The following is a 20,909-nucleotide window of genomic DNA, read 5'->3' as shown; positions in this document are numbered from 1 at the left end:
TTGGGATAACGCATTGCCAAAGCCCATTATTTCGTCAGTTGTCGATCGTTTAGAACTTGTCGATCGTTTAGAACTTAAAATTTGCACGATTCGTAACGTGTCTGTAAGCGTCCATCCAGTTGCATGGATTCTGCGCCAAGTCGAGAGTAGCCCCGTTAAAGGCCTTGAGAATTCCAAGATTGGAACTTTCAGCAGCACTTTTTTAGCAGAGCTTACGTAAACGTCAAGGAAACCATAGATCTCGATTGCGCCTTTCATTGCTTGTCTGACTCGTCTATCGTGTTGGCGTGGATTCGGCAACCTCCGGAGAAGTTTAATGTGTTTATATCCAACCGAATCGCAAAAATTCAGGAGTTGACGAAAGGAATGTCTTGGAATCATGTTCCAACCAAACTCAACCCGCGGATGTTGTGTCCGGAGGCTGTACCCTTAGAGAATTGCTGGAGCATTCCGTTTAAGCTAATGGACCTCCATTTATTCTGGAAAACTCGTCGGAATGACGGAGCGTCGTTCCGCGATTCTGACATTTATGCTTACTGCAAATTCCTTAACACGTTTGATAAGTTGCAGCGTGTATTTGCTTACGTATATCGGTTTATTTCGAATTAAAGTACCAAGGCTTTACCTTCAAATGGCCATCTTTCCGTTGAGGAGATCGACTCGAGGACCGTACTTCTTCTGAAGAGCATCCAGCAGGTTTACTTAGCCAAGGAGTATGGATTTCTTAGCCAGAGCAAGCCGTGTCCACAGAAGGGCAAACTGATTTCGCTGAGGCCAATTCTTGGCACCGATTAATTACTTAGCGTTGGTGGAAGACTTCAAAACACAAACTTGGACTATGATACGAAGCATCCGATATTGCTTCCCAAGGACCATCCAGTCACCAAAGCAATCAACCATTGTGGGCCATTCTATCATAAAGTAGAGTCCCGGAACAAGACACCGCACAAGCTCTACTTCGCCGTCTTTGTCTGCTTTTTCACGAAGACCGCTCACTTGGAAGTCGTCCAGAACCTCACAACAGATTCCTTCATAGCAGCTCTGAGAAAGTTCATCAGCCTTAGAGGCAGTCCGCGAACTATCTGGAGTGATAATGCGACTAACTTTGTCGGCGCCAAGAGCGAGTTAGGCGAGCTGAAGGAACTATTTTTCAGCGAGCAACATATAGCTTCGATAGCTTCCTCGTGCCTAGCAGACGGGATAGATTGGAAGTTCATACCTTCACGTGCCCCTTACTTCGGTGGTCTATAGGAGGCCGCTGTCAAATTGGCCAAGTTTCCCTTCTACAGAGTCGTCGGTCCATCCATCTTATCCCTCGATGAATTGAGAACTCTTGCTTACGAGATTTCTGCTATTCTTAATTCATGTCCCCTTTGTCCAATTTCAGAAAACGGGGAAAGATTGAGGTGCTAACGCCGGAGCATTTCACTCATCTCCTTGAAGGCCGCCTCAGCAGATGGCAAATTGTGACTCAAATGCAGCAACTATTCTGGAGAAGATGGAGTAGCAAATATTTATCACATCTTCAGGAAAGGAGCAAATGGCGTTCCGAAGGATCTAACATCAAGATCGGAAGCATTGTGTTGCTGAAGGAGGACAACATTACATCGTTAAACTAAACCAAGTGAGTTCAGGAAGACATACCTGGCGAGGACGGCGTCGTCAGATAAGCTATGGTCCGTACAGCTACGGGCATTCTTAAAAAAACCGTCACCAAACTGACCGTTCTGCCCATCGATTCCCATCAAGTTGGAACCGTACCTCTTCCAATGGGGGAAGTATCTTCGAAGTAGGCAGCCAGCACCTAATTTGGTTCACAGTTCAATCAAACCAAATTATCTCGCTTACATCACACACCCAATAAATAGATATATATATACTTAAATTAACTAAACCAACTCGTGCGGTAGTTATTTACAAGGGTGGCATATTCGGTGCCTTCCCCCTAAAAAAAAAGAAAACTTAAAATTCATTAAAGTGGAAAAACGTCCGTGTGCAAGATTAATTAAATTCAAAGAATGGATAAACAAATCCTTAAAATGGTATTTCGCGCGTGCTTAGGTATATGCGACCAAAGCAATCAATATACAGGGTGGGCCATTTAAATTTGACCCATTTGGCAACCCTGAAACTTTTGACAGCGTCGACAGATCGTCAAATGTCATACCACGTTGGAAGGGTCAGTCGAAGACAATTGATACCATGGAACAATACACTCCAAAGGAACGCGCTCAAATTGTTCAGCTCTACATTGAAAATAAATTCTCAATTGTGTTAACCCAGCGAAAAATCATCATGTCAGACGAGGCACATTTCTTGATGAATGGAGGCGTAAATAAGCAAAATTGTCGATTTTATGCCACCGCAAATCCTCAATTAATCGAAGAACAGCCACTTTACTACCAAAAAGTTACAGTTTAGTGCGGTGTTTGCGCGAATATGATCATCGGACTGTATTTTTTCGAAGACAATGATGGAGCCACGATAACCGTCAATTGTGAGCGTTATCGAGCAATGATAACCGAATTTCTGATGCCTATTATTCGTGAAAATGTCATGGATAACTTCTGGTTTCAACAGGACAGGGCAACTTGCCATACAGCTAGAGCAACAATCGATTTATTGCGAACATTGTTTCCTGGGCGGTTGATATCGAAAAGTGGTGATTTTGACTGGCCCCCAACATCACCAGATTTGACGGCACCAGACTTTTATTTGTGGGGTTATTTGAAATCCAAGGTATACGCTAATAAACCAAAAACCTTAAGTCAACTAAAAGACAACATTAGACGTAAAATAGCCGCCATATCGTCTGAAACATTGACCAAAGTCATGGAAAATGCTGAAAAAAGAATGCATTCGGCTGTCAGAGCTAAAGGTATGGGCACCTTATCATGATATCGTGATATCATTTTTAATAATAATTTGTAAAAAATCTCCTTGGACCAAAATAAATGATTTTTGGAATAAAAAAAAATTGTCCACTTTTTTTGTTTTTGTTTTAAGAATCAAGTGGGTCAACTTCAAATGGCCCACCCTGTAGTATTAAAATCCAAAAAATAAATTTTTTTTGTTGCAATAGAATTGTGATAAGTTTTGTAGTTTATTACACTTAAGTTCCTACTGAAAACTATTGTAAAATTTGGCTCTCTGAAGCTAGCTTCTTTTCTAGTTTCTTACTTATCGGGGTGGCGGTCAAGTAGTACAAGAGTATGCCGAACTACAATATTTGGCTAAGAACAGATCACAAATCTAATTTTATGTCTAATTTATTTTTTATTTATTTAGCCAAAATTTAACTTATAAACTTTGAGACCAAAGCTTGCATATAAAATAAATATTTGGAACTTTTTATACTTTATTTTTAGTGATATATCCGATAAATTGACGTTACTAGAAGATTGGTCATTGTCTGCAAAGGAAAGTGCGGGTTGTTTGTTGATCGGATATGAAGCTTTTCGTTCCCTTGTTTTCTATCACTCATATAAATGCCGAGGTAACCAGTCGAACAGATTAGAAAGCATTCGAGATAAAGTAAAAAAATATCTACTTCAACCAGGCAAGTAAACATACCTTAATTTAGGATTGGAAACCTAAAAAACTTAAGAAAATTTTACCAATTTGTTTGTGTTTCTTTTTGGGCTTTATGAAATGGTAAATCAAAAATAGTTTTCCCTTAAACCGTTTTATCAAAAAACTGTATTGATTAAATTGTATAAATTAACAGAACACTATAAATTTTTGATAGACCAAAAACCAATTCTTCAATTACTGCTGTTTTTCTTTGGTATCTTACGTTTCTCCATTTAACAATAAATTAAAATTTTTTCCTAGGTGCAGATGTAGTAGTTTGCGATGAAGGTCACATTATTAAAAACAGTCGATCTGCCATAAGTATCGCAGTGGCCAAAGTAAAAACTACAAAACGTATTATATTAACTGGAACCCCGATTCAAAATAATCTTAAAGAATGTAAGTAAAACTAAAACAAAGACTGTAAATTCTTTTATCTGATTTATAATGTGCAAATTAGTTTTTTAGTTGTTTTTCAAAAGTTCATGCAAGATGTGAACCTCATACCTTCTTCTAAGAGAAGAAAAAAAATTTCCATTAAATTAATTGAATCAATCATCGGTGTACATAAGTACCCGAGAGAAAGTTATTACTCATGGAAGGTCATTAATGAATAAGGTAAATACTAGCGGACCAAAGTGGCTCCCTTGCGGGAATTCGGAGGTGACTCGGAGAACACAAGAGAGTGAATTTCAGATAACTTAAGATCCATTCTAAAGATCAACTTGGAAACCTAATAAGTCAACTTTCCCTACAAAAAGTGAATGATTTACAGACTCAAATGCTTTTCTAAAGTCAGAGTAAATGACATTTGTTTGAAAATTGTTTAAAATCCCTAATCACGAATGAAGTAAACTTCAACACATTAGTGGTTGTTGATCTTCGTTCTATAAAACCGTGTTGACACGAAGAAATGCTTGACTTACACAGGTGATAACTTTTTCAAAAAGCTTAGGAATTGCAGAAAATTTAGATATACCTCTTTAATTGCTTGCATCCGATTTGTTACCTTTTTGGTGAAGCGAAATTACAAAAGACTCCTTTCACATGTGGGAAAACTGTGACATTTCCAAAAAGAGGGTAAACAACTTGAGCAGCGGCTTGCACAAGGCTTTCGCGCAATACCTAAGAAGTACACAGCCAGGAATGCTATTAGGAACTGGCGAATATACAGTTTTAATACTCTGGAGATTGCAAAGTAGAGAGCTCACGTTTAAAGTGGGACAGAATATTAAATTCTACTTAGATACAGCGTAAGAATAGGGCTGATCATAGTGAGGTAACGCAGAGTATGTTGTTTAAAAAAAACTGCGCAAATAAATCGGCTATTGCTATATCCGATTTTACCGTAGTATTTTCAAATGATAGCGAGGAAAGGAAATAAGATGTTTTACGCTTAGCATTTACGAAATTGTTTTTGAAAACTGAGCATTAAGCACGCTAAAATTTGACCGAGCTTTTAAATATTTTGAAAAGATAGATTGAGAACCGGTATCATTAAATTTCCTATTTCGCCCTATTATTACAAGTGTAAAGACCAATTAAAGAAATACTCTATATTAAAACAAAGGTCCAGTAAACGACCTAAAGAATTTCGTATATGATTGATTTCCGATAATGATATATCAAGCAAGCCGTCAATAAAGTCATTTTGTGCTATAGGCAGAAGGACATTTGATCTTTCTTCTGGGGACCAAATAGTTCCAGGTTAAAATCTCCTAGAACTACCAATTTATCCCTATCTGAAAGCTTATCCGAAACGGACTGTATAACAGACCAATGATTAAAATAAACTGAAAATTAAGAAGATGGCGGAATGTAGGAGCAAGGTTTTTAAAAAAGACTATCGGAAAGCGACAGCTTTACGCATATAAAATCTATGCTATGGAGCTCATCAGAAAGCACCTCCTCCGAAATGAGGGTGGACTCAACCGCAATTAAGACTCGCTTGGAAGGCAGGCCATGCCTGTATATTGTGTGCGGAATAATACAACAATATGGGATGCAAAAGAAAAGCTATCAGAATACAATTTAGTTAGCAAGCCCCTTGCATTTTTAAGGGAAAGAACAAGGCTTGGTGTTAGTTTTTTGAGGAAAGGGAAGAAGAGGAAAACCTTTATCAACGGTTTATTGGTCTGGCCACTCAAAGCAAGTTTTATTCCCACGGGCATTTTTTTTATTTTTGATCTTAACTTCGAACTCTTTTACCACCATACTATCCAGCCAGAAATTACCAGAACATATGGTTGAAAAAGCTCGTCCGGGACGAGCTAGGTGGGTTGATCTCTTCGCCGGAATCGTCTGTGGTTAGTGTTCCAGCTGAAGGACCGCGCCAGCCTATTTGGAAGAACCTACAGCTTAATCGTATACTTTGCTTTTACATTGTCGATTTCGTCTTTAACAGATCCAACGTTTAAATCTCTGTGAATGCTTTCATTCCGTTTGTACCACGGTGCACCAGTTATAGTTCTCAGTATCTTTGATTTGGCTCTTTGGATTACTTCTAGGTTACCAACGCATGCGTTCCCCCACAGCTCGGAGTAATATTTCTAAATTGGTTTGAGAACTGAATTGTACAGAAGCATTTAAGCGGAGAGCGAGCATTTATTAACCAGGCTTTTTGCTTTTCATATTAATTGTGTTTTCTTGGCTTCGATGTGCCTTCTCCAAGTAAGCCTTTTATCAAGGTGGACTCCAAGATACGTTAATTCCGTTGTTTGTGGAATATAAATGTTGTTCAGAGATGGTGGGGGCAAGTTTGTCTATTTAGGGTAAGGGTGACATGTTTGCACTTTTGCACGTTAACCCCTATGCGCCAATCTGCTAGCCATTTCTCTGAAAGCCTGAGATTTTTTTTTTTTTTTTCAATATTTTATTTACAATCTGTCTTGTGACAATAAGTAAATTTTATGACTAATAATTACATAACAGGAATAGCAGATTTCCAGTGAAACCTGCTATTAAGTATACCTTATCGTTTACTTAAATTTACCTTTCAGGGAGATCAAGAATGTGAAATCTTTTGAGTCTTCTATATGTTGAGCTATTGTCTAATAGACCTAGGGCTAGATTATTTACATGATTGTGAAGTCTGTCTGTATATTTCTTACTATATTTGTTTATTTCTTATTTTATTGTTAGAAAACTCTATGTTCCAAAAATTATGTTTCTCTGATGAAAAAAATGGACAAGAATTAAGGTGCAATCAAAAGTAGTTAATGCATACTTAAGCTGTAATAAGCTAATACATCAATTAAACTGTTAATATCTGTATGCAACCTATTCAATTAGAATTTCTTTTGACACTCACACCTCTCACCCTTTTTCTACTGCTGTAAATGAATTCGTTTTGGCACAGAGAGGATTTCGGCTTAAAAATCGTCTTCTTGCTCAAGTAAGCATACATACATACATACGCACTTACTTGTTCTCACACACGCAACCGCATTCTATTTTTAAATTTTTACGCTCTCAACTTTGTGCGAGCGCGCTAAGAGCGAGAGAGGATAGAAGAAGATAGAGAGATCGTTCGTCAGCGGTTAGAGAGGGATGGGGATCCTTGCTTTTTCGTGACGGTCATGAATCGGATGGAGCGTAACGAAAAAATGTGACCGTAACCCAAAAATGTGACCCGTAACCGAAAAATGTGACGCGTAACCGAAAAATGTGACGCTAAATTTTTTTCCAACGCCGATAAAGAAGTTTCACTTCAAAAATGTAACAATTTTTTTTTTAAACCTTACCCCCCCCTTAATATGGTTTGGTGACCAACTCCCATCTTTTGGGTGATGTCACGAGATGCCCCATACCGTTCTGACTAAATGTTTTTCACGGGTATTCGTCGGCACAGGTCTTCCACCAGTTGGCTTGTGGACCTCCGTGACAGCTTTTGGATCAAACAACTTAAGCACCGGAGCTTCAACTATTAAACGTTTCAGATGTTCGAAAGCTACTACCTCAGATCGCTCTAACTCGATATACAATACTTCTTATCTGCTCTTTCGCTTTCCTTTGCCTCTATTGCGTAGTTTTTGATGAATCTGGCCAAGTACGAAGTTTTTTTTTTTTTTTTTTTATTTTTACGGTATTTAATTAATACCGTCTCTCAATGAGACTAACGATAAGTATTCAAATCGTAGCCTAATACTTTTATTTAAATAATTGAAATTAAGATTAAGTTTTTTGGTAAAACGGCCCTAGCTATTGTTGCTGGGTGGATAGATCTCTTCGCCGGAGTCGTGTGTGGCTAGTGTTCCACGTTAAAGACCGCGCCAGCCTGTTTGGATGAGCCTGTAGCTTGATCGTATACTTTGCTTTTTCTTTGTCGATTTCATTTCATTTCGTATGTACCACGATGCACCCGTTATTGTTCTTAGTATTTTTGATTGGGCTCTCTGGATCACTTCTAGGTTACTAACGCATGCGTTCCCCCATAGCTCGGAGCCATACTTCCAAATTGGTTTGAGAACTACATTGTACCGAAGTACCTTGTACTCCAATTTAAGCGGAGAGCGAGCATTTATTAGCCAGTGTAGGCTTCTTGCTTTTAATTTTAGTTGTGCTCTCGGCTTCGATGTGCCTTCTCCAGGTAAGCCGTCTATTGCTTGTGGTATATGGATGTTGTTCAGAGATGGTGGGGGCAAGTTTGTCTAATAAGGGTAAAAGTAACGTGTTTGCACTTTTGCTCGTTAACCTTTATGCGCCAATCTGCTAGCCATTTCTCCAAAAGCCTGAGATGAGCAGATAAATATTGCGTTGGTCTCATGGGGCACTTAGATCGACTTAGAATGGCAGTATCATCAGCAAATGATGAAGTTATTATAAGACTGGTTGTCGGAAGGCCTGCTGTGTAGATTATATACATCGTTGGTATTCCAGGTTCAACTGGATGGTATTCAGAGAGGAAATCTTTACATCGTACTGCAAAACTTCTACGCACAAGATATAACTCCAGTATTTTATGGGTGTTTTGTGGTAGAAAGTTTTGAATTTTATAAACCAAGCCGTCCAACCAAACGGGGTCGAAGGCCTGGGCAACATTCAGAAAAACTGCGGAACAATACTCTCGACTTTCAAATGTATTTCGTATCTCGGTGGTTTTTCGGTTTACTTATTCAATGGTTCCGTGACCATGGGACTGTAGGTGTTTCTTTATACGATTCAGAAGCAGCTTTTCAAATATCTTTGATATGCACGGCAGAAGATTGATTGGCCTATATGATGAAGGCTGGGACATGTCCTTTCCAGCTTTATGGACCATTGTTGTGCATATTAGCCCCATGTCATCATACTATTGAATATCGTGGTAAGAAGATTTACTGCACAGTTCGACAATTCCATAATCATTTTAGGGGAGATTAGATCGTGTCCTGGCGCTTTCTTTTTTTTCCTGAGCCTCTATCACTCTTATCACTTCTCTTAATTGGAATGTGCAGGGTAGCCTCTGGAGGGATATTTGTTGGGAGCACAAAACTATTTGTTGATGGAAGCGGTTTGAAAACGTTTTATAGATGTGCAGCAAATACATTTGCCCTCTCTTCGTTGCTGCGAGCCCACTCTCCTGTTTGTGTGTGTAATGGCGATTCGCTTTCGATTGGTGGACATATACCCGATTTAGCTTTCCATAGTGGATTTCCTCTGCTGTTAGGGGAGTGATTTTGCAAATATAATAATTGGCTTGCCAATCCCTCCGAAGGGTTCTTTTATTGCATAGCAGTTCGTTGATATGCCCAGAAGCTCGACTGCTGCTAGAATTAGAATTAAAATTACAATAGGTGTAGAGTGTTGTGCAGCTAGTGACATAACAGACTCTAGAGCTTTAACTGAGCTTTCAATCTCTTCTTTTTGGTACATGCTTACGAAGCCATCAATATGGGTACTAACATACTTTCTGTATTTAAGCCAATCTGTTTTACTGGAAGTTAGAAGATGTGTGCGTTTTGAAAGCTGTGGGTGGTCGTTGAGAAGAAATCCGATTAAAGGTCTGTTACGTATTTAACATAAACATGACGGCAAAATCCATCAAGTCAGGCTTCTTATTAAGATATATTGGCCAATATGTAGGCTTACCTAGAGAGATATGGTCAAGCTTGTTTTTTGGTATTATTAAAGCGTTGTACAGCTGTCTTCCTTTGGGGTTAGTGAGTCGAGAGCCCCAATGGGGGTGTTTCGCATTGTAACCACCACCCGCTATAAAACGGTCACCTACTAGGTCAAAGAACTGTACAAATTCATCTTCGGAAATGGAAAAGCATGGTGGTCACTAAATAGCGGATAAGTTTGATGTATCTTGGAAATATCCTGTTGCGAATGTAGGCTGTTGCAGTTCAAAATGCCTGATGCGTTTCTTGAACAGTATGCCAGTGCCGCCATGAGCCTTGCCATCAGGATGGTTTGTTTTATAAAATGTATAGCCATTAAGGTGTAAAAGGTTTTTGTTTTTTAGATGAGTCTCTGATATAAGCATGGCGTCAATGTCATACTGATCTAGGAACTGCGAGGGCTCGTAATTGTGCTGTGAAATGCCGTTTGCATTCCAGAAACATATAATTAAGGAAACCATCTAAGCAGATATTTGTTTGATTGAAAGCTCCAATAGGAGATTTTGAGAGCGCATAAGTTCCTGCAGCGTTTGCTGTATTGCAACCATTGTGTTGGTTATAGTTACCAGCATTGCTTCTACACCATCAGGCAATTGTGTGTTTGGAGTCGTACGTTGGCCAGTAGTTTCTGGAATTTGGTTCAATGTTTGTTACCGCACGGTATTAGTGGTTTTCTGACCTGTCAGCTTAGATGCTAAGGCGTTAGTCCGGTTAAGAACACGCCCAGGAATCCCGTCAGGACCTGGGGAGTTAACTGGTGTAACACGTTGAAGATCCAAAAGAAGAGAGCTTTCGTATAAAGAGGGACGAAATATTAAGTTCGACTCAGGTATGGCGTATAATTATTGCTCATTTGAATGAGACACTGTGGAGTAAGTGGTTTGAAAGAATTGAGCAAACAGATCGGCTATTGCCTGATTAGTATTAGCCGCCATACTTTCAAAAGAAAGCGAAGGCTGAAAGGAAGATGATCTGCGCTTATGTTAAAAAATTATAAAACCGTTTAGGATCCCGTAAAAACTGGGACTTGCAACGGACTAAATAATTTTTGTAACATTGAGCGTTAAGCACGGTAAAGTTTGACCGAGCTCTTATGTATTTTCCAAAAAACAGACTGACAACCTGAAACCTTATATTTTTTATAAAGTCTGGACTTTAAATTCCTAAGGTGTGACAACTCCTTGCTAAACCAAGGTGGTTTATTGGATGTTGATGGGATATATAGCGAAACACACGAGCTAAAAAACGATTTGATTGCCGAATAAAAAATTGTAATGGCTTCTTCCATATTATGGCAAGAGTAGAGATCGGACCAGTCATTGCCAGATATAAGATGATTAAGTCTCAGAAAGTTAGCCCTGCGAAAACAATGAGTTCGCTTGGCTGGCTTTATAGCATTATTTTTAACTTTTATACCAGTGTCGATAGTCACCTCGAAAGCAGGGTGATAGGGATCTTCAGGCAGTGTAAGTGGTGTTGCTCTAGAAAGAACAACACTTTCAGGATTTGAGACAAGGCACAAATCAAGTAAAGGATCTCATGAAGGTATGTTAAGTAGACCGTCAATTGTCAATTGTAAAGCATTGGATTTATCATCCGAGGACCATGTAGTTCCAGGTATATTAAAATCACCTAGAACTACTAACTGATCCATGTCGGACAAGGAACTCGAAATTGACTTTATAACAGATAGGTGCCTAAAATAGTCCTCAAGATCGGACGAAGGAGGCATGTAAGAGCAGGTAGTAAAAATTAATCTGCCAGCAACAGACAGTTTTACGCATAAAAATTCGAACTTTAAGTTCAAAGGATCATCTGTCCAAACCTCTTCTGACGTGAGGTTAGCGTCCACTGCAATAAAGACGCCCCCTCCCCGTCTAGAGGGACGGTCATGCCTATATATTGTGTACTTACCAGGAAAAACTTCGGAGCTAAAGATCTCTGGCTTTAACCAGGTTTCTGTAAACACAATAACTTGAGATGCAAACGAAAAGCTATCAGTATACAATTTGGTTAGCTTGCTACGCAAACCTCTTGTATTCTGATAGCTAATTAGGAAGTTAGTGGTTAGTTTTTTGTGGAAGGAGCTAAGGACGGCGTAGTTTGTTGGTCCCGGCCGGGGAGTTTAATTCCCGTAGGACCTTTCTTTTTATTTTCGCTACAAACTCCTTAACCACCATTTTTGCCGGCCAAAAGTCGCTCGAGCATATAGTGTTAAAAAGTTCGTCAGGAACACTTATCTTGAAAGATTAAATGTTCCTAGCATATGAAAAGTAAAAATGTTCCACCTTCACGTTATCGGCATTTAATTTGTCTTTGATATAAGACGAAACATCAAATGATATGAGATCTGGGTGTAGCCGAAAAAAGTATTTGTTTCCTTTGTGGAATCACAATGAGGGGTTTTGCTACTGCAGGCTGTGAACCTGCTGTGACAATTTGGGCCGGTAGTCCGGTCTCAGAAACTTGTGGGGGAATATTTAGCTGATTAGGTGGAATAACAGGTGAGAATCACCTTCAGAAAATTCGGAAATTTTTATTTGCATTGGTCTCACACACTCTACTGCGGATTGATCGGCGTCCGAAGCTTTTTTTTTTTATCTGCCGATCTCAACAACATTTGAGGGGTTGTTAAAGTCGACTGCTCGTCCGCAGAGGAGTTCTGCTGGTCGCTTTGAAGTTGCAGGCCTATCACCATCAGCCCTTTTGCGCTTCGGGGACTCCTCTAATAGCTTAAGGCTATTAAACTGCGAGTCCAGCGCTGAGAGTAGATCACTGGTCCTGGCAAAACTATCCCTAGCTGTGCCAAAACTAATGATCAGTCCCTTAAGGCCACTTTTAGTTTGGCTCATGAAGGACTTCATTTCCTTCGCAACTTCGCGACAAGCTTCACAGCAGAACTGCAAACCAAGGACTTAACTAAGATCGTCACTTGTCCGCCCTGTGAATCCAGCGCACTTAGTGTGCACCATCCTGTCACAAAGCCAACAAGCGAGTTTAGCCGGCTCAGGCTTTATAACCTGAAGGCAGGTTTGGAAAGGTTACCTCGACCCAACTAGATCTATTGTACCCCCTATCTGAGCTTAGAGCTCACCCATCAACAGAGCTCCTTCGATAAGGTTAAGGAGCTTTATCGGCTCGATGCTTCCAGAGGTCCCAAGCGTAAGGAACCTGGACCCGAGGGTTCTGCTCCTCAGGCTACTTAGTGCTGGGCAATCTGATATTATGTGTAGGGAGGTTTCATCCTCGCTATCACGGAATCTGCATGTTTTTCTGTTTGTAATTCCTATATTAAATAGGTGTCTCCTTAGTTTGCAGTGTCCGGTTAGTAAGCCGGTAACTATCCTAAGTGATCTCTTCCCTAGTAGTATAAGTTTCTTAAACCTCTTCATGTCATAATTGACGATGAGGGGCTTGTCTTTGGCCTGTGGTGTCTACCCAGCAGGCTTGCCTCATATGTGCCTCTTCCGTTCTTAGGTAATCTTTAACTGTGTGTCTGCCTATGCCACAGTAAGGCTCGGGTCCTATAAGGGGTCGTTCCGCCCCTAGTTTTGCTAGCCTGTCGGTTAGTTCATTCCCGGATATGTCTTTGTGTCCTGGAATCCATCTTAATGACAGCCTCTTGTTGCTGCCCAGAAGGTTCAGCTTTGTTCTTACTTCTCGTACCAGCTTCGAGGTGATTCTATTGCTGAATAGTGCAGTAGTTGCCCCTCGACTGTCCGAGAGGATCGCAATGTCCTTGTTTGTGTACCCGCGCTTCATATTGAGCTCTACACACCGTCCTATAGCGCATACTTCAGCTTGTTATATGCTGGTGTATTGGCCTAACGATTCGTGGTACTTGATTCGTGGTCCTACTACTCCAAGGCCAGTGCCTTGGTGTGTTAAAGACCCGTCCGTATACCATGCTATAGTGTGACTCGCCATGGAGTGTACAGGGTGCGCCATCTCGAGCTTCGGTATGAAAATATTGAATAACTTTGGAAAAAAACAAAAATTCATGGAAAATGTTTTATGTTTATTTAGATTGATCCTTTACATTTCATTTGAGTTAGTTTTTTAAGGGTCTAGAAAATTTCTGGTTTCAGCAGGACGGGGTCCCATGTCAGACAGCAAACGAAACCATGCAGTTTTTGCAGCAAAATTCCTGGATGCGTTGTGTCAAAAAGAGGCGATATCGACTGGCCGGACTTGACCCCGCCGGATTTCTTTTTGTGGGGTATACATAAGCAAGCCCTAGACCATCACAGAGCTCAAGGAGAGTATTCGCACCGAAATGGCCAATATATCGGCCGATTGCTCAAGAAAATAATGGAAAATGCTCGAAAAAGGACACTTTTTGCCATCAAGAACAAAGGAAGTCACTTAGTCGATATTGTATTCAAAAACTAACTCAAATGAATTGTAAAGGATCAATCTAAATATATGTAAAACATTTTCCATGAATTTTTGTTTTTTTCCAAAGTTATTTAATATTTTCATACCGAAGCTCGAGATGGCGCACCCTGTACTTCCTTCATGGTGGTCCATTCTTTCTTGTTGCTCAGATGAGCAGAGAAATTCTTTTCAAAGATGAATTCTACTGTCTTTTCGTCCCTGGGGTGTGAGCTCAGGGGAAGTTCGACTAGTAGTTTTGCCGCATCCCTAGAACTGAGGATGCGGTCACTGCCATTACCACAAGAAGTGATTCTTAGTAGGGTGGCCTTCCGCTGTAACTCTACTACGCAGTGTAGCGAAGTGAGTTCCATGAGAACTTCCAGTGCATGCCAGTCTTTGCAGCCTTTGGAGCTGTTTCTGTGCGGTAACGAGCCTAGCTCGTTTACCCCAGGCTACTGACCCATATGTGAGTATTGGCCTCACAATTATAAGGTATAACCATCTGATAATTTGGGGTGATTTCCAAGATTTCCCTGCAATTTTCCGACAGGTGAAGAGAGCCCTGAGGCACTTATCCACTGTCTTTTGGATTTGGGTTGCAAACGTTAGCCTCCTGTCGAAGGTAACTCCGAGGTTCTTAACTTCCCGGCTTATTGCTACGGAAGTACCTAGTAGCATGATTTGTCTCATCTTCTTTAGTTTGTACTTCTTTGTAAAAGGAACAATGACTGTTTTTGCGGGGTTGAGGTTAAGTCCAACTTCCCTGCACCAGTCGAGCGTTATCTTGAGTCCGAGTTGGACAATATCGCAAAGCGTTTCTTCAAATTTCCCTTTGGCTACTATTACTATGTCATCGGCATAGCCCTGATATTGTATTCCTCTGTCGGCGAGTTTCCTTTGTAGTTCATCTACTAGTAGGCTCCACAGTAAAGGAGACAAGACTCCACCTTGCGGACATCCTCTGCTTGTGGCAACGGTCATTGTGCTGTTGCCAATGGTCGCCATTGCCTGTCTGGAGCTTAACAAGGCTCCGATCCACCTTCTTGTTGTCGCGTCTATATTCCTTCTGGCGAGGGCCGCTTAGACAGCATCATGCGACGCATTGTCAAAGGCTCCCTCTATATACAGAAAGGCGCAGATTGCAACTTCTTTGTTGTCCACTACCCCTTCAAGAGTGTGACAAAGTTGGTACTGTCTGTTGAACGACCTGCCCTGTATACGTGCTGCGTGGGTTGCAGCGGACAGTCCTTAAGAACTGTGCTCCTAATATGGTAGTCTACCAGCTTTTCCAACGTTTTAAGGCAAAACGAAGTTAAGCTGATAGGTCTGAAGGACTTTGGGACGTCACCGTCTTTCTTCCCTGCTTCGGGGATGAAGACCACCCTAGCTTGCGTGGCGTAACGCATTTGGGATGTGTCCAATTGCTAGGCTGCTTAGCATCAGTCTCCTTAAGCGGGTTAGGAGTAGATCCAGTCCCTGCTGCAGGAATGATGGAGAGATACCATCCAGACCAGGTGACTTAAATGGTTGGAAGGTCCCAATTGCCCATTTAAGTCTCTCCGGAGAGACTAGAGACTTGGCAATTGCCCAGTCCTCTGCGCTTGGTCTGAGGTGTCTTGGAGTGGACGATGCCTCCATTGGGTTGGACGTATCTTCCGCCAGGGGCGAGCTCCCGGGGAAGTGTGTTTTAAAGAGTAAAGCTAGTTTATCCCTGTCGTCGGAAGTCTAAGAGTTGTCACATTTCCTCAGGGCTAGGTTACTTTCTGGTGCAACTTTGGCCATAGCCTTGTGCAATCTTGCCCCTTCATGGGCAGTGCTGATTGCCTCACAGAAGTCTCTGTAGTTCTTCCGTTTGGCCTTCCTGATCTCTTTGTTGTAGAGCGTCAGGCTTTGCTTGTATTGTCCCCAGTTATCCTCGCTCGTTTTTGCTCTGTTGAAGAGCCGGCGGGTGGAGATTCGGAGCCGTTCCAGGTTGTCATTCCACCATGGGGCGTCTCTATCTGCTTTCCGTCTGCCAAGAGGGCAACTGTCCTCAAAAGCATTGGTTATCTTCTTGCAGAGGTTGTCCACTGCCTGATCCAATTCTAAAGAATGTCTGGGTATACCTAACGGTTCGTTAGAGAGATTGAGCTCAAGGGAGGACTTGAACCAATCCCAGTTCGTTTTCTTGGGATTCCTTTTGGGGGCGTCCCTAGCGGTGTTGAAGTCTACTTCAAATCTAATGATTCGGTGATCCGACATTGATTCCTCTGGCGACACATGCCAGTTCTTAATAAGTGGTCCTAGAGACCTGCTCATCAGAGTTATGTCTAGGACCTCCTCTCTTACTCTAGTAATGAATGTCGGTGTGGACCCGACATTACCGATTTCTAGGTTACTATTTACAATAAATTCTATTAGCTGCTCACCTTTGTTGTTGACGTCGGTGCTTCCCCATATCACGTGATGTGCATTGGCGTCACACCCGATGATTAGGGGCATCTTCTTCCTCCTGCACCATTCCACGAGTCCGATGAGTTCCGGTGGTGGGCATGCTGCATCCCCAGAAAAATACGCCGATGCTATGGCGTTCGCTGGTAACTTTCCTGTGCCGCTCACAGTTACCGCGACACAGTCACTACTTAGGAACTCTGAAAAGATATTATAATTGATATCTTTTCTTATTAATATGCATGCTCCTGGGTGTGCACCCCGATGGTCGCATATTACCTTTGATTCCTTGGTGTACAGGCCTTTAATGCCCTGATTGCACCAAGGCTCCTGTATGAGAGCTAGCCAGAGATGTTGGTTGGTGAATAACCTGGCCAGGACGGCTGATGCCGCCTTGGCTCGGTGTAGGTTCACCTGGGCTAGCCTGTATGCACCTATCACTGGAGCGGATGCTCCATCTTTGGTGAAGGGGGCGGGTGTTCCCCTTCACTGCCATCCGTCAGAGTGACGTCGGCCTCCATTTCGTCGTTATAGTCCAGGAGAGACGCATGTGTCGACTCCTGGGAGGGCGTAGGATGCTCCTCATCCTCACTCCTCACATCAATGCCGGCGCTAGGGTCCTCCTCTGTACCCATAGGCTCCTGTGGCTCGTCGAGAGATTCCTTGACCTCCACTTTGCCATCTGGGGGACCAGAGGGCGCTTCTTCTGCTGCGACCATCTTTGCCGCCTTTCTTAGCCCACTCACCGAGACGGTACCGAACCTAAAGTTGAGCTGGTGCCCTCTAGCTACGATCTCGTCTCGGGTGAGCTGGTCGATCCCGATGACAAGGAGTGCCCCGCCTCCATCGTTCTTCCGGGAGACCACTTTCCAGGCATCCGTCTCCAGCCTGTTCTGGCGCCCGAGCATCATGAGGAGTTCCTCATTATCTCTTTTCGCGCTTCTGGGGCAGAAGACCGTGACGTTATGTGCCGCGGGGATATCTTCTCCCACCTTGGTTTCTAGGGGCACGCCCTTCCACGTTCTGAGCAAGGGCACAACGGCCCTCAGCCAGTCCGCTGAGTCCTGGTCCAGGCAGTCGATGAGGAGGTATCCTACCCCTAAACGCGACTGCCGTGTCCCATGCCGACGTGATTACGTCGTCCATAATAGCCTCCTCCAACTCGGACAGCTCTTCATGGCTCAAATGCACCTGTGGGTACTCCTCAGGTAACACCGTCACTCTGACCCTTTTGGCGGCCTCCGCATAGGAGGTGTGTGTGCCAGTGAGAGGGGCTGTGGAGATGGAGGGTGGCTGCTTCACTTCAACCTTTTTGGGGTGTCCGTCGGAGGGGTGAGGGTGCTGTTACCCCGCTTGCTGGCAGGTGCACTACTATCTCTGAGGTATCATTTTATTTTGGACCCCGGCAGGCCTCTCCTGTTGGGGTCGTCTAGGCCTCCAGGCTGTCCTTTGGCTGGAAGGACATCCGTCTCCATGGCAGGCCTGGTCCTCTGTCCAGCCGCGTGGGGTGGACGAACCAGCCGGGATGGTCCTGCTGGTCGCGCATGTTCCTGGACTGGAACAGTTGACCTTTGTGGGGGATGTCCCACATTCTGCGTCCGAGACGCACTCCTGGCGGTGGCTGCGCTCCTGGGTGGGGATGGTCCCATCTGTGGTCGCTCTCCGTCGAGGAGTTGGTTTTCGAGGCAGGGATGTCCTGCGGCAATTTGGTGTTCGTATGCTTCTTCATAATCGAATCCCACGAGTTGCGGAGAAAGTATGGTCCACCCGGGCAGAGATCCGCCATACCCGGGTAAGGCGCGGTTAGGACAGGCGGTCGCCACTTGCCTGAACCGTCCGTGAGAGACTGGGCTATTTGTTTATCCGGGCCCCCAACCAGGCTGACTATCGGCACGGGTCGGATGACACCTTAGTCCGGCCCGGAGTGAGATTGTGTGGGGAGGGGAGTTGATAGGTAATCGTGAGGGAAGAGGAGTGTGTGAGGCTATACTTTTGAAGACGACCAGACAAACGTCTCATCAGTACACCGACTCCGGTGTACCCGCTGTTTGTCCGGGGTTGCTTATTAGCTTGCACCTATTTGCAACTAACCTTATAGAAGGCCGTTCGCTATCCGCAACCTGCGACTCGCCTGGTGGCCCCAGCTAAGCCCCCTCTTGAACATCCCACTAAACTTAACACAAATAACATTTACATTCTCGAGTGCATTTTAAATAATCGTAAAAATGAAAACAATTGAAAATAAAAAAAAAAAAAAAAAATATAATGAATAATCGCATAAATATAAATTCATTTTTATGTTTTCATAAATCATAAAAAAAACCTGTTGAGCTAATAAGCTTTTTTATTAGCTACTTAAACAAAAACACGAAAATTTTGAGTTCGATTTCTGCAAAGGCAGCGAATTTATTTTAGCAGAAGCGATTAACAATGGTTCAAAACGAATTCAAAACGGATCAGACAATTTCAGACCCAAAGTAGAGGTCAACAAGCAACGAGAGAGGGAATAATAATGGATGGTAATAATGCAGATAAGCTAAGAGCTAGCATTAAGAGAACCTAATGTCTGCCAGCACCACGTCACCGACAACCAGGCCAGGCTTCGGGGTACGCCATTTGGAGCGGTGCTGCACTAGCGTCAGGTATTCTTCCTTCCATCGGGTCCAGTAGAATTGCAGAAAGTAGGCCACACGTTGCCATCCATTCAACCGATTGAAATTAAGGGCGGTCACATCCGGCTCGATGAATGAGGATGGTGGGCCACCACTCAGAAAGTGGGATAGCGTTAGCACATCCAGATCAGCGGGATTTTCCGAAATTGAGACTAAAGGCCGGGAGTTAACTACTACCGAAATATGGCACAGAAGAGTCCGCAGCTCGTCGAAGGCCAACACTGAAGGCCCAATAGCGCGGTAGAAATGGTACTTAGCCGTCTTCACCGCAGCTTCCCAGAGACCACCAAAATGTGGCGATCTGGGAGGAATAAAGCGCCAATCAATAAGCTCCGCTAGGCAAAACTCCAACGTTGCTTTCTGATGCTCGTCGCTGAGGAACAGGCGTCTCAACTCAAGCAGCTCATTGCGTGCACCCACAAAGTTCCTTGCATTGTCCGACCAAATCTGCCGCGGTTTTCTTCTGGTGCATATAAATCTCTTGAGGCCATGCAGAAATGATACCGTTGAGAGATCCCTGATCAACTCCAAGTGAATGGCCTTTGTTACGAAGCAGATAAAGACGCAAACGTAGCATTTTACTGGGGCCTTGTTTCGCACTTTCTGTTTGTAAAAGAATGGTCCACAAAAGTCAATGCCAGTGACTTCAAATGCATGAGATCCATCCAATCGCACATTTGGGAGATCCGCCATTACATGCTCCACTAATCGAGGCTTCGTTCGAAAGCATCTGACGCATTTGTTCAAAACTTTGCTCACCGTCTTTCTCCCCCCAATAAGTCAATAATGGGATCGAACTATGCAGAGTAAGGCCCAAGGTCCAGTGTGCAGATTGCGCTCATGAAAGTGAGTAATGCTGGCGGCAGTGACATGATGGCTCCGTGGCAATATGATTGGATGACGGCCATTGAAATCCAGCGACGAGTTCCTTAGTCGGCTATTCACTCTAAGAAACCCAAACTGATCAATAAAGGGAGATAGAAATGCAAGCGAACTAGATGGGGCTACTACACCTTTAGACTGCAAGGATTTTATGTATGAACCAGACGAAGCAATAATTGAGTACCGCTTTGGGTATCCGACACCTTAAGATCCGGCTGCCGAATGCGATTTATAAACTTGAAGACGTATCCGAAAATCATTTGAAGCGAAGCGAAGGAATTTGCAAATTTGGAACAGGCTATGATGTCTACGTATGGCAATTTTATTAGCAGGACCATTCGACGAACCTCAAGTGCTGACTTCTCAGCAAGGACTGGGGGCAGCCAGTCAATCTTGGGTCTGCAAAGAACTGTCGGCGCATTAAACCAGACAGGGGACTCGCTCAGCTCAGTGGGAAGGACACCTCGTCAGCAGGATTCAAAGAAGTTGGACGAAGTTGCCACGAACATGTTGAATCTGGAGGGCTCGTCTCGGATCCAGGACAGCGCAACCGCAGAGTCACTCTAACAATAATACTGTCCCTTAAATACGTTAATGACAGCTACTTCACGATGTAGACACAGCCGCCATATGCTTCCATGCTGGCATCGAAAAATCCATGGACCTGAATAACCTTTCCTTGCACAATTGCTGAAGGAAAATTTTTGCTTTTGCTATCACTGGTCCAACCATTCCAAGGGGATCATAAAATCGTGCAATGGCAGACAGGACAGATCGCCTACAGGGACTTGAGGTTAACTGCAAGACCGAAGAAGAAATCAAAAGCTGATCACAAGCAGGATACCAGGCTAACCCCAAAGTTTTGGTAAAATCA

General features: G+C 43.1%; 1 protein-coding gene across 2 annotated transcripts in view; it reads left to right on the top strand.

The window, feature by feature from the left end:
• Positions 1–20,909, top strand: part of LOC108101655 (transcriptional regulator ATRX homolog) — a 467,254-nt gene that overhangs the window by 174,988 nt on the left and 271,357 nt on the right. For both annotated transcript variants that reach the window (XR_006245477.1, XM_043208182.1), the window contains 2 exons: positions 3,369–3,559; positions 3,835–3,972. Coding sequence is in view for 1 of the 2 variants with exons in the window: in XM_043208182.1 (XP_043064117.1) it covers positions 3,369–3,559; positions 3,835–3,972 (329 nt within the window). In the remaining variant the exon portion in view is untranslated. The remainder of the gene's footprint in view (positions 1–3,368; positions 3,560–3,834; positions 3,973–20,909) is intronic.

This window comes from Drosophila ficusphila, unplaced genomic scaffold (assembly GCF_018152265.1).
Source record: "Drosophila ficusphila isolate 14025-0441.05 unplaced genomic scaffold, ASM1815226v1 contig_414, whole genome shotgun sequence".
Lineage (NCBI taxonomy): Eukaryota > Metazoa > Arthropoda > Insecta > Diptera > Drosophilidae > Drosophila > Drosophila ficusphila.
This window is presented reverse-complemented; position numbering and strand designations above follow the sequence as displayed.